Source organism: Piliocolobus tephrosceles, chromosome 3 (assembly GCF_002776525.5).
Source record: "Piliocolobus tephrosceles isolate RC106 chromosome 3, ASM277652v3, whole genome shotgun sequence".
Taxonomy (NCBI): domain Eukaryota; kingdom Metazoa; phylum Chordata; class Mammalia; order Primates; family Cercopithecidae; genus Piliocolobus; species Piliocolobus tephrosceles.
In genome coordinates, this window is record NC_045436.1 from 123756919 (window position 1) to 123771972 (window position 15054).

General features: G+C 31.3%; 1 protein-coding gene across 4 annotated transcripts in view; it reads left to right on the top strand.

Moving 5' to 3' along the window:
* EPHA5 (EPH receptor A5) overlaps positions 1-15054 on the top strand; it is a 351284-nt gene that overhangs the window by 286148 nt on the left and 50082 nt on the right. For 2 of the 4 annotated variants that reach the window (XM_023232142.1, XM_023232143.1), the window contains exon 9: positions 7922-7987. The exons of the other annotated variants lie outside the window; for them this stretch is intronic. In XM_023232142.1, coding sequence (XP_023087910.1) covers positions 7922-7987 — 66 coding nt within the window. The remainder of the gene's footprint in view (positions 1-7921; positions 7988-15054) is intronic. 4 annotated transcript variants of the gene reach the window in all.

Genomic DNA, 15054 nt, shown 5'->3' on the forward strand with positions numbered 1-15054 from the left:
CCAGAACATGATAGTGTTTAATATTGTTTATTTGTGGCTCCAAATGGGAATATGGCTTATATGATTTGTATCATATATATTTTTTTATGTTATGAATCACTGAGAAGGCAATCAAAACTTTTAAAACCATGCCTTCCTTCCTACTTCCCTGCCACCCTTTTCTTACTTTTAAACAAATATTAGAAGAGACATCCAAGTGTCTGAATCTGTCCAAGTGTCTGAGATCTCCAAGTGTCTGATTTATAATAAGTTGGTAGGAAGATACCATGACTTCTTCAGATTGGGAGATATTATGACCAGGGCATTATTGAAGTCTTCTAAAATAGGGTATGCACTCTACAGTGAGCTCAATAAAATCCATCATCCCAAAATATCAGAGGGAACTCCACAATAGTCATAGTTCCATGCTGTTTTTTTCCTATAATAATCTTGCCAAAGATAAAAATAGCATTTCTTAACATTTCTTTTCTTGCTTTGTTTTTACTGGTAGCAGTGAAAGTGATAATGGTGGTAGCAGTGGTGATTGTGGTTTTGTTCTTGAAGAAACATAGGAAAGGTTTTTAGGAGTGGACATAACTCTTTCTAACCTGTTATGGTTGCCACTAATATCATGTCCAGGCCTTTCATAATTATTAGAAATATTAATTGGGAGAGTAAAGAGGAAACCACATCTGACTTTAAATTTCTAAATGGAATTGGACCTGATTAATGTGTGTGTGTGTATTATATGTATATTTGATAAACACATCATATTATATATGACATATCATATATGATATATACATCTATATATGATACATCACATATATGATATAAAGACACATTAATGATATATATCATATACGATATGTATGTTTTTAATACTTTACATGAAAATTATTTTTATGTATACATTTTGTACATAATTTACATAGATATGATGTGTATATAAATTATATGTTTATATATGATCTCTCTCTATATATACATTCTTACGAAAGAACAGATTATTTTTAAATACCTCCAGGTGCTTTTGAAGTTTCTACTTACATGCAGGCCATTAATATGCTAATTACAAGTCTTTCCCTTTTATTAAGTAAATTCCCAAAGAACTATTATAATACACATCAATTCAATACAATACATATTTATTGAGTACCTCTTGGATCAGTGTTTCTCAACCTAGAGAAAATTTAGAATCAACTTACAGATTTTGAAAAAATGATGTTTGAGTTTCACAATCAAGATGTTCTGATTTAATTATTTCAAGGTAAGGCCCGGGCTTTTGTTTTTAAGCTTCCTCGTTGATTCTAATCTGTAGCCAGGTTTGGAACCACTGTATTACACATGAGTAGAGGGCTGTTGTTATATAATTTCTTCACTCTTAAAGAATAGCATATAGATTCTCAGTAAATGTTTACTAATAATGAGAATGACTGTATCTTCTACTGCAGCAAAAAATTTAAGAAAGGTGGTTAATATTTGATACAGTTTATTTTGAGTTCAAATATATTTTGGAATAAGCAAATTGTATCTAACGTGTTTATAACGTTTGCTAATTGAATCCGTTCCTTTATCTGTGGCATTCGTGGAGGAATAACCTAATGTTTTATAATGATCTCTGGCCCATTAGAATAATGAAATGAAGTAAAAACACAGAGTCATTATTAAAGTATAGCTTAAAAAAAATCAAAGTGTTTTCTAAATATATCTCATCTCTGGCCCATTAGAATAATGAAATGAAGTAAAAACACAGAGTCATTATTAAAGTATAGCTTAAAAAAAATCAAAGTGTTTTCTAAATATATCTCACCTCAAGTTTGTTTTGTTTTTTGTTTTTTGTTTTTTTTCTTTCATTTAGTTTGATATTTCTAGGTCCTAATAGTTTTTTTTTTTTTTTTTTTTTGAGTAAGAAATAAGCAGAGTGTCTGATTACAGTGTTAATGTGAATTAGTTTTTGTTTGTTTGTGTTTTTGACTTTTTCCTTAACATGAATGGCTGTACATGAGACCCTTGTATTTGTACAATTTGGGAGATTTTTCAAAGAAATTCGTGATAAGTACATCATTTATTTAAGGTGTACCTCAGTCATTTATATGATTTAATCTCTATTTAAAACATGGATTTAAATAATGTGGTAGAGTTTGAGTCACCAAGTATTTTTAAGGCATTGATCTTTTAATGTTGAAGGTGCTTGCCTCTTTGATTCCTAGTGAGGGCTCGCTTACTAACTTGCAGAAGGTTGCCATCTTGCTGTGTCCTCATATGGAGGGAAGGGGCAAGGGAATTCCCTCAAACCTGTTTGATGGGAAAACTGACCTCATTCAAGAGGGCTGGGCATTCATAATCTTATCAACTTCCAAATGCCCTACCTCTTAAAATCATCGCTTTTGAGGTCAAGACTTCAACATATAAATTTGGAGGAAATACATTTAGTACCACGCAGTTTTGCATCCTGAAATATTTTAAGAAATGTATAGAACAATAACATTGTAGTGTTAATTACAAGTGAACAATTTATTCAGTGTTATTTGGTTAATATTAATTATGTGTTTAAATTCTTTTCACTCATTTAAAAACTCATGGCCTTTAATGACAATATACTGCAATAAGTATCATAATTAGATTTGTTTAAATTTTTTTGAAATTCTGAAATACAACTTTAAAAAATGAAATCAGAGTGAACTAGAAATATTTCTATAATGCAATTAATGTAACATTTCAGCACAATATCTCTTACAGGTTTGACATATGCCTATGCCATCATTTTACTTTTCTTCACACTGATTTTTACCTAATTTTAAAAAATTTAATATTTTTTTATACCTTATTTACATTAATTGCTTCATAGACTTCACATATATACTTTGGTTTACCCAAAAAATATTTTATCATTTAGTTGCTTTAAAATCTATGCTCAGCCTTATGTATATTACAAGTAATGTACATGATAATAATATAGCTTGCACTTTGCCCTAAGACTGTCTTATAGTAATATCACTTAAAACCTTTCTAAGTGCTGACTGTGAGCCCCAAACAGTACAGAGAGCTTGACATATATGATCAAACTCAAACCCTACGTGGTGTAGATTTTATTATCTCATTTCATCAGTGACTAGATTATCCAAAGCTATGCATCTAGTACTGGATATATTCAAGACTGCTCCTAGTTTGACTACAAACCCCATGATCTAACTATTTTGTGAAATAATAGGGCCAAAGCATGAGAATATTTTATTGCTCTTTGACAGGTTTAGAGTATTGTTTTCTAAAGGATTGGTGCCACTTTTCAGTGTCACTTGCCACACACATTAGATCACTAGGTCCATTCTGTTTTCTCTAGCACTGAATATCATCCTTTGTTGTTAATTTAATTTAAAATAGGAAAATGATGCAATCCTTTAGCTTTCTTCCTTTGTTACAACTAAAATAAAAATATTTTATATGTAATTCAAGTACTTATTTTGTGAAATTACTCTTCCTGCTTTTTTCTCATTTATCTATTGACAACTTAGTGTTTTTCTTATCCAATTCTATGATCTCTTATTTCATAATGTAAGTCATAATTTATCCTTAGCCTTCAGTCTTGCTTCTCTGTTCCAACATCTTTGATAATTCCTTCCCTAGACGAATAATCACCTTTCTTCCATAGGAGGGAGGTTATCGTACTTACATAGACACACTGTATACCTGTATTGATCAACTCTGTGTAAGAGCTGGCTAAAGTAATTTTATTTGAATCTTCTTTGGGTCTGAAAAGATTATGCTATCATATTTTAATCTGATGAAGGACAAATGGAAATATCTTGTTAAAACGAAGATCAACAGGTTTATTATTATTATTATAAGTCAAAGGGAGCTAAGCTATTTTAAACTTGGATTAAAATAATCTTGTTATAGCTGCATGCAGTTATGTACAGAGTTCTAGGTACTAAACATCGATGGGAATACAGATATAGACTGTGTTGAATCAGAGCTCACAGATAAGATTCCTTGCTATTTCTAGCACATTTTGGCTTCTATTTCGAAATCATCTCTGAGGCTTGTAAGCATTAACCTATACTTATTTGAGTATTTATTGGTTGAGGGAAAAATACTTTTTTTTTTTTTTTTATTATTATACTTTAAGTTCTAGGGTACATGTGCATAACGTGCAGGTTTGCTACATATGTATACTTGTGCCATGTTGGTGTGCTGCACCCATCAACTCGTCAGCACCCATCAATTCATCATTTATATCAGGTATAACTCCCAATGCAATCCCTCCCCCCTTCCCCCTCCCCATGATAGGCCCCGGTGTGTGATGTTCCCCTTCCCGAGTCCAAGTGATCTCATTGTTCAGTTCCCACCTATGAGTGAGAACATGCGGTGTTTGGTTTTCTGCTCTTGTAGGATCTAGAACTAGATGTACCATATGACCCAGCCATCCCACTACTGGGTATATACCCAAAGGATTATAAATCATGCTGCTATAAAGACACGTGCACATGTATGTTTATTGCGGCACTATTCACAATAGCAAAGACTTGGAATCAACCCAAATGTCCATCTGTGACAGACTGGATTAAGAAAATGTGGCACATATACACCATGGAATACTATGCAGCCATAAAAAAGGATGAGTTTGCATCCTTTGTAGGGACATGGATGCAGCTGGAAACCATCATTCTTAGCAAACTATCACAAAAATACGTTTTTTATACCACCTGATGTCAAGCTGTTACTGTGAAAGTGTCGTCAGAAATTATTTTAAAAGGTTATTAGGGGGTCATTATCAAACTTCTGATGTTCATAGAAAAGTAATTTCAGCCTTAGTTTTATTAATAACATATTAATGAGCAGTATTATATAATCACCAAATCCTTAGAAAACGTATTTTGTGGAAATGATTTTTTTAAATTGCATTGGCCATTATGTATTTATATTAGTTAATCGGAATGTAATTTTTATTTAGTTCTATTATGGATAAAAATATTTAGTAATGTCATATCAATTATGAAAAATATAAATTATTCTGAGATAATGAGAATCCATTCTGTCACATCAATTATGATAAAATTAAGAGTAATAGCTAACACTTTTCCTCCAAAATATTTGATATGCCAGACACTGATCAAAGTAAAATATATGTATTCTCTCACTTTATTTTCACAAAACCTCTGAGAAAATATATATATATTTATCACTATTTTATAGCTGTCAACCCAAATAAGGAAGGTTAACCAAATTATCTAAAGCAATTTTTATGCCACCTTAAAGCAAATGCAATAAAATAGAAGTATAAATATTTAATTTTATATGGTTCTAGGTTTTTTTAATCACATTTTATTGAAATTATAAAGTAGAATTCTAATGATATGTAAGTTGATTTAATTTATTGGATTTGGTGTTATAGTGAATTCCGTGTGAGTGTATGTGTGTGTATGTGTATACTTATTCATAAGACACAAAGCTTATTTTTTAATTAAGATAACTATATAAAATGTTATTATTTTTAGAATTGTTTGTGTGTTTCTTGGCCGGGCGCGGTTGCTCAAGCCTGTAATCCCAGCACTTTGGGAGGCCGAGACGGGCGGATCACGAGGTCAGGAGATCCAGACCATCCTGGCTAACGCGGTGAAACCCCGTCTCTACTAAAATGAAGAAAAACTAGCCGGACAAGGTGGCGGGCGCCTGTAGTCCCAGCTACACGGGAGGCTAAGGCAGGAGAATGGCGTAAACCCGGGAGGCGGAGCTGGCAGTGAGCTGAGATCCGGCCACTGCACTCCAGCCTGGGTGACAAAGCGAGACTCTGTCTCAAAAAAAAAAAAAAAAAGAATTGTTTATGTGTTTCTTGACACAGTTCACTGACCAAGAGTTAGACAAATCCTGTTAGATAATAGCCAATCACGATGCAGTTATTGTTTTCCCATGCGCAATTCTATATAAATTTATAAACTGTGCACACTTTCAACTAGAAGGATATTTGTACTTTATTAGGAAATGGCATCATTTTTTCCTCATTAACAAACAATTGGATACATTTGTTAACAACCAATAATTGTACATATTTTGTTGAGTTGAAACTGCTGTTTGAAATGAACTCATGTATGCAGGCTTTCTATTTTAGTAGATATCAGTAAATTGAGGTAATTTTATTATTAGTTAATACCAATTATGATAAAACACTGACTGCTTAGGAGTGTCATTCATTGTGTTTAAACCATGCAGAAAAAAGAAAAAGAAAACAAACAAACAAGAGCAGTCATTCTCATCTCAGAAAACTAGCAGTCTAACAAAGAGGGCAAACAGTTTTTAAAGGGCCAGATATTTGATTTAGGCTTTGTAAGCCATACATTCTCTGCCCCAACTCCTCAACTCTGCCACAGCAGCACTAAAGAAACCATAAACAACAAGAAGTGAGTGTTCCAAGAAAACTGTATTTACAAAAACAAGTAGTGAACTGGATTTGGCCCTTTCTCTGTGGTTTGCCAACCCCTAATCTGAGTGCCGTAAGGAGGCAGAAGCAGTAGGAAAGTTAACTTACATCAAATTGTAGTAATTGTTGAAGACATTAATGCAATAGGTGTTACTGTAAATAAGTGTATCAAGATCTGCCAAAATGCTCTACAGATATTTTAACTACTCTTAGATTGTTTTAATATTCTGGTATACTGTAACTCTGACTCTCAATATCTCCACAGTGAAAATAATGATTTGGCATATTCTTTAAAATGTATTATAATAAATAGACAAATTGGAAATAAATGTTATGTAGCAATATTTTAATCAGAATTTCATTTTAGTGACTGTAAGATTCTCAGACATTTAGTAGTACTGCAAGTTAAAATATTGTCAGTGCTACAAAGAAAATATATTAAAATTGTCTACTTTTTCTTTGAAAAGATCCATTGGAATTTTATTTGGAAATAATCATCTATCTTCATTAGTGTTCACAAACTTATTGGAAATTTATGTTTTGTTTACTTATTTTTTTGATATAAAATAGAGTAGATACACTTCTAGAAATGGAAGTTCAAAACAGACAGATTTTAAATGAAAGCCTATACATGCTGGTATATTGTATCTTTACTGAGCTCACATTATAGTTCTGTTGAGATCACTGTAAATGTTATTTGTCTAAAAAGACCTAGAAATGAATGCATTGAAGCACTAAATAACTTATGTCTTTTATTCTGCCATCAGTTTACATGTTTTCTATCAATAAAGTATATTTTAAAAAATAGTTTACTTTGTATTTCCTGGATTTATTACTATGAATATGTAGAAAAATTACAAGAATCTTCAGTGTTGCAATATCTGGAAAAATGCATGTATTCTGTATAGTTTACTTTTTTATATAGCAAGTGCTCTGAAAATATATACTTGGAAATACAATTTTTAAATCTGGAAATGTAAAATTAAATTGGTAGGCCTCAGTAAATGATTTGGGAAATTATATATGCCTAACATTTTCAATAGGCTATGATAAGTAATACCACAAGCATAAGAAATCAGTGGGTCACACAAAAAAGTCTTTATAATCTTTCCAAGTTTGTAGGCTATGTGCAAAACATGTATTTAAAGGGCTATTTAGGATTTCTTCTGATGTAAATTTTGAGGGAATTTCTGAGGAGAGATATATTAAAATGGGCTTACATCTTTATTTATGTCTATATTAATTGCATACAATTAATTCAAATATATTGGCTCATGACATTTCCTACTGATAACCACTTTAAGCAAAATAAAAATAACAGTTTACTACAACTCTGTATTTCTTAAATCCATAAAACGCTTCTTAATTTGAAAGGCACTGTGGAAAAAAGTTAATTGTATGCATTTAGAGATTTTTGATTTTGAAAAGGAAAGCAGACACCTGAATAAATTCATAGTGTCTTTATGCTATATTTGAGGGAGTGGGATCTCTTCCTTATCTTGGGCTCTCTTGTTTGCTTTTCAGTTGCTGCGAATGTGGCTGTGGGAGGGCTTCTTCCCTGTGCGCTGTTGCCCATCCAAGCCTAATATGGTTAGTGTTCCCTCCCACTTTCACTCCTATGTGATGTCCACCTATATGTATTACCGTCGGCATTTCTTTTCTTTCTCCATTTGTGTACATTTGAGTAGAATAAAGCTGGCTCCCCAAATTGAATCCTAACAAGTGATTTCACAATGGATTATTTCAAATAAATATTATACATATGGCACATCATCCCTATGTCAAGCATTCATACGTCTCTTCTGAGGCTTTTACTGTGGACCTGATTTAAACGAGGGAGTTGTGAGATTACAGTTATATGTTCCACATTTAACATGCCACCGTTTTCATTGTTCCATTAAGTAAAAACCATGTCACACGTGGAAGTAGAATGCTACTTCTGTCAAGGCAAAATCACCTTTTCTGTCTCCCAAAACCGTGGAATGACCACAGTATAACTTGGATCTTCTATTGTCATATCGTTGTGAATACATGTGGCACTGGAAAAGAAAGCCACATGTAATTTCAAATGATTTACCTAATTTTATTAAGCTTGAATTATTACAGATATTAGAAGTGATATTCTCACTTTGATACCAGTGAAGCAGAAAATATGCACATTTTTCAATCAGTGTCCAAATGGCATACTCTTAATTATTTATAAGTACAAATCCTAAATATACATCTGGGGCTATGACTATTCACAGATGCATTGGAACTTCTACACAATGGGAGCTACTTTCTGAAAAGTGAAATACTCCAGATAATTTCTTTCTAGACTAAATAACCTAAATCCTTGCACTATTGTACCCTGTTGTCATTTGTAGTCAGAATTTGCCAAGGAAAGATTTCTAATGCATATTAGAAAGCTATAGAGTTTCCTAGGGGCTTTTAAAGTTGTTAGATGTATTCTCTAGGTATAAAGTAATATTTGTTGCTTAAAAAATTGTGTGTGAATGAGGGTATACAGATGTGCAAATGTGAGAAGTGGTAGAATGGATGCCAGTGATCTGAGAACAAGAGAGAGTGAACGAACATAGAATGTTGTATATTAGAAATATTTTTGTCAATTTTTTAAAAATTTTGAATTTGGAGAAAGTTTTAAAGTTTAATATGAAGGTAAAGATTTGTTCCAAATAACTTACACAGGAAATTCTTATGAGCATGGGGCTTCAGTGTCAAACTAAATACAAACTAAAATCTGGCAAAAAATATAGTATAAAGTTTGGTTTTAACGTGTGTGTGTGTGTGTGTGTATGTGTGTGGTGTGTGTTTTTGTGCTATGAAAATCTAAAAATGGTCATTGAATTGTCTATTCTACTTTAGTGTCACTTACAGTTGTTAACATAGATAAATCATCTCTGAAGCAGAATAAGCATAATTTACAACTTAGAAAAGAACATTGATACTGATGCCTTACCTTGAACTACATCTCAAAAATACTTCAATGGAAGTGTGAACATTTATGAGTCTGTGGCTTTGAAAGTATTGGAAAAGGCTAGCTTTAGCCAGATTGAAATTCTTGATTAAAAAAAAATAGTATATTTTTCTAGTGTATTGTTGGCTTCAGGTGGTTTATAAAATGAATAGAAGAAGGAAAATAGGAAGGCAGAACTCTTATTTAAAAAAAAAAAAAAAAACATCAGTAAACTGAAGATGACAATATCTTTCTTCCAATAAAGTTAGAAATTGTGAAGGCAATGCGTTTGTTTGTATATGTGCATGTGTATTTGCTTGTGGGTGTGTTTGTGAAAAAAAAAATAAAGATTTAGCCACATATGTATTTAGGCACTCAGTAAAATGCCACCAGTTTTCATGGAAAGACTCCTGGAAAAGCTGGAAATATTAAAAAATATATTCTTGGTAAAATAAAACAAATTAAAGCCAAAGAAACAAACTTTAACTGAGCTTATGTAAACAATAAAAAATTTGTCCAATTTTTTACTGGGTAGGAATCAGAACTAAAAATGCTTTATTGCTATATTTTGTGAAGTTTCATTTTGTAATTTCATGTTACTACAAATTTTCTGTTAAGGATGGTATTTGTTTAGATTAAAGCACTAGGAAGAAAACAACCTTATATAATAAAAACTAAGAGCTGAGAAGAACCATTTATCTAGGAGAGTCAGTAAAATACTAAGAAATCTGAAATCCTGTCACCTAATTTTGCATGTCTCATCATGCCAGCATTTCCAATAACCACGTCATTCATTTTCAAAATTCTATCATCATCATTTGTGAACAGACCCATCTGCAGTTATAGAACAGAAATTTGTAGACTTTTAAATCTTAGAATTCCATTGTTTTTCGTGTCTTGAAAGATCACTCATGAATCCATATATGGTTAGTTTTGACCTTAATATAATATGATACATATATATTAAAACTGTCCATTGTGAATGCATTGACTTTTAGAAATACCCTGAGATAACTTGTGGAAATTTAGGGTTCCAAAGAACATTGTTTCAAAACTATTCATCTAGATTCTTGGCTCAGCAATTCCAATGTGTTGACACTTTCGCAAGGCTCTGAGATTCTGATTTTCAATCTATCAAATTTCCCACCAGGAAACCACATCCATCATTTAAAAAAATACATGATGTGCCATTTATAAGATGATATTTGTAATTACATGTTGCCTTTTTAAATCCTTTTATCTCAAATTATTTTCATCAGTATAGTTGCCTGTTTGCTTTGTTGTGACATTCATAAACATAACGTTAATATTCCAAATGTTCTCGCTGCTTTGACTGAAATCTACCCAGTGATAAAAGCTATTTCTGTACTACTTCTGAATGAAACTCAGATGCCTAAAGTTTAAACACCATATCCCCAAGGCTTCCCACATTTTTAGCAAAGTTATTGTTTAAGTTGCCGTGGCCTTTATTGTCATATCAACCAGCTCAACTTTCTAATCATGGTTTTACTTCTCAAAAACAAAAACAAAAACAAAAACAAAAATCTATCTTTACAAACAACCAGTTTTGAATTGATGGTTTTAATGTAATAATGTCTCTACTTTCTAATGTTACCCCTTGTCCCCGAATATTCATCTGTGCTTACAGAAACCAATGTATATTTATAGCATAATATTTATTATAAATCCATCTAAAATATCCCATAGTCCCAAAGTAGCCATTTCTTGAATTTTTTAAATTCAAATGAGTCAAATTATTTTCTTCATTCATTAGGTTTCACGCTTTTCGGTGTCTTCATATTATTTACTACATCCTTTGAGGGATTTAAGTGGCAAGGGAAAAGCAGTCACTATTTTGAAAATAGAGATATTAAATTCTTATTTTATTCATTTACCTACTATGTGATCTGTAGATAATAAGCTTCAATTTTTAAATCCTTTTTTTAAATTTTAAAAGTATTTTAAATCAGAGACATAATAAATGAACTCTAGTATATCTCAGAATTCAGACATACAATGAAGAGATTAAAAACAAAGTCCAAACAAAACAAATTTCTCTGGCCAAATGATCATGATGTCTTTGAAACATTAACTCTTATCCTAATTTTTCAATACAGTTTTCTTTCTCTATATTAACTCTGTTTCTTGAAATGTGAAATGAGAAAATTTTTATTTTCATACACACTTTACATTAATTGTTTTATTCGTCTTTCTAAGATATCTGCCGGGGGTAGCGTGGAAGTACTCTTCCCTTTTATGTAGCGTGAAAGTGACATAAAGAAGAAAACCATCCCTTTGTAATAATTCTAGAACTCCATTTAAAGTGCTTTGTGGTAGGCAGATGGGAGTGTTGTTTGACATGTATATAGAGTATATTAAATTTCAATTGAAGGCCTGCTAAGCAAAATACAATCACAAACTGCTCCAAACTATCCATTTTTAAAAATAACTGTGAAACTTCAGACTACAAGAGATATTAAATGGGCCTTCTCAGATTGAGAGATCCAATAGTGGCATCCATGAAACAGTTAAACATTAATAGGAAGTTATATACTCTAGAATTAGAATAAAACTTTTTTAAAACAGAGAGATTTAATTGTCATAGATAGTGTTATATCAAAATTCTGTCAATTACAACTGAATTCAACATAGAGAATAGTCTTTAATTTATCTTTGCGTATTTTGAAGAATTTGAAAATGTTCGGGTTTTCCTATTATAGCTAATTTTAAAAGAATTTGAATAATTTATTGAGAGATTTACAATTTCATGTGTATAATATTTTAGGAGATTTATTCTAAGAGTTTTAAAATTCTTTGTTTTATGTAATATGAAGATACAAAGTGATATATAAAGTATCAAGTAAGATATAATTTAGCTTCTCACATGGCATTAATCATAGGGCTGTTAGCACTCTTGATCAAATGTGAGATAAGAACTCAGAAAATTGTTTTCTCGTTTTGTGTGGTATAATTTTACATCATTCCCATATCCAATGAAGTATGTTTTTCTAAATAAGTAAATTCCTTTTAATCAGTATATCTGAAAATATTTAGTAAATAAAAATAGATTAGCTGCACTTTTTGTCTGACTTAAATCTATCTATGAAGAACTCAAAATGTCAATATTCTGGTAGTATAAACAAAGAAAATATAAATGACTCACACAGTTTTGCTAGCAGGACTGCCTAAATATCCAATGCCCCATTTCAGTACATATTCATTTGCATTCCTATTGAAGAATACTGGCTCATAAAACAAAATTTAATCCATGTTCAGTTTTTATTAGATACATTAATAACTTAATGTTCATATGTTTATGTATTTTATGAGAATAAGTTAGCTGACTTTAATTAAACCTTTGTCTAATTGGAGAAAAATCCCAAAGTGAAAAATTCAAAGTATTTTCTAAAAACCAGTATTATTCCTTTCAAGTTTCCAGCAGTGAAATACTCTATATACTGTCATTTATAAACAACGTTATGCAATGGTTGAGGTCCTTGTTATGTCAGAATACAGGATTGTGCATATATGAAGAAATGTGACTTTAAACGAGGCTCAATTAAGAGTTTTTATTTTTTCTCATCTCATATAGATATTATTATTAACTGTAATTTGTTGCTTTTTGAATATTTTTGCTTCAGTTTATAGGAAAAGCATCTCTTAATCAATCTGGAAAACGGAGGAACAATACAGGAGTATCAATTTCTGAGCTAGACACTGCATATGCTTACTCTTTTAAATAAATAAAAGGCAAAACCACTTCTTCTCCTATTGTATCCCGCTCTACTTTATTTAGATTAAGGTGAAAAAAATTATTTAGAGCATATTTCTGTAGGCTAAAGCAATGGAAAGATCTGATAGTATGGAGGCTATTGTTTTGCAAGAATTTCCACTCTGTTTTCTATTCTGTTCACTTATCCTTTCCTCATTGGTCACAAGAGTGCCATTTATAAAGTACTGCTTGTGTACGTTACTTGGTACTCTGAAATTCTTGACATTTATATCCCAAATTCATTATCAAGTCCCAAATTTGTACTCAGAAACTAAGTTATTCATTGGCTGTCCATGTCTACATAATTTTTTTTTATTTCATGTATTGCAGAAATCTTAAATATCTAAATGTAGATATTATAACTGCAACCAAATTTTTAAGATCAACATTAAGAGTACCAAAAATGTATTATCCAAATCCTTAGAAAAAGCATGGGAGAAAATGGATTGATTTCTAAATAAATGATAAGATCATTGCTATATTTATATATCTAGCATCTCTCTAGGACATTTAAATAAATATTAATTAATGACTATGAGTATGAGTTATGCCTATGAATAATTTCTCCTGCCCATCTCTATTACTAAAGAGCAAAAGCACATTGTTTTCTAAAAGAACATGAGTATAAATGATTAGAGGATGTGAGTCCTTTAAATACAGACACTGCAGATATTAGTATAATAATTTCAAAGCTCACATTAAAATTGTGATAAAAGCAAAATTTTTAAAAAATGTTTCTTTTCCATTCAGAAAAAAAGACATCATTTCCAGAAAGTAGGAGGTACAATTTACATACAGAATGACGTATTTATTGACTGTTTTCTGATTGGTTAAAATTATGCATCTGGAGTAGGTACAGAACATGATAATGAATACGCTTCCTGAAACGCTTTTTCAGTGAGACTGAACTGCTGCCTGAGTACCAGTCTCTGCCAGCTGCACTTTTACTTGCTGTTTCTTGTTGAGGCTTGTTTTAATGATGCTTCGGGGGATTCCAGAACTTAATTTTACATGTTAATGCGATATGCAGCGGTATATGTTATAGAGCTCCAGAGATGCCCATAGTCAAACATAACTCCTTTCAATTGCGCTGCTGACTCTCACCCTAGGTAATGCAATGTTAACTGCTCCTCACCAAGGTATTCCCAAGTCATTTTGTTGTGAGATCCAAAATTTTATTTCCATTTTCATACCAGGAATTTTCATGCAGCATAAATATCCATGAGGTTTATTTAATGATAAAGACTACTTGAGGATACAATTTTGAAAGCTTATCATTTATTTTTTTGAAGGTGGAGAGTTGAAGGTGGATTAATAGATGTTTGTTTTCTAATGTAAATCATAAGAACATGTATAGCTTTTAGGTCTCTGTAGAGTTCGTCTAACAAAGTTGTTATTGTCAGTATTATTTAAATAACACAAATCTCTGGATAATTTTACACAATTGTATTTAGAATGTTATTAAAAAGAAATATTAATAACTGTTCTCTCTAGAGGCACATATATTAAAGGCTAAAAGAATAATTTTATATCTAGTGAAATTATGAACAATGTATTAAAATAACTTAAAACTTAGCTTGAATAGACCAAATATAATTTCAGTGTGGTTTAATGTATTTGTTTCTTCCCTCCTTTTCATTTTGGTGAGGTGATTTAAGATGTCTTAAGGACCCTGGAATGACAAATGTATTTAAGTGTTATGAATAAAATTTGAAGCCTCGTGATCCCTGTTGTGTATTTTTCCTCACCCAAGAACATTATATGTGTTAAGAATATTACTTCAAGTTTACTGAAAATTTACTAGTGTTACTTTACTAATAAGTTGCCAGTTTTTTAATATGATAAAGATAACTGTATCTTTTCTTTTCTTTCCTTTTTTTTTTTTGAGATGAAGTCTAGCTTTGTGGCCCAGGCTGGAGTGCTGTGGCA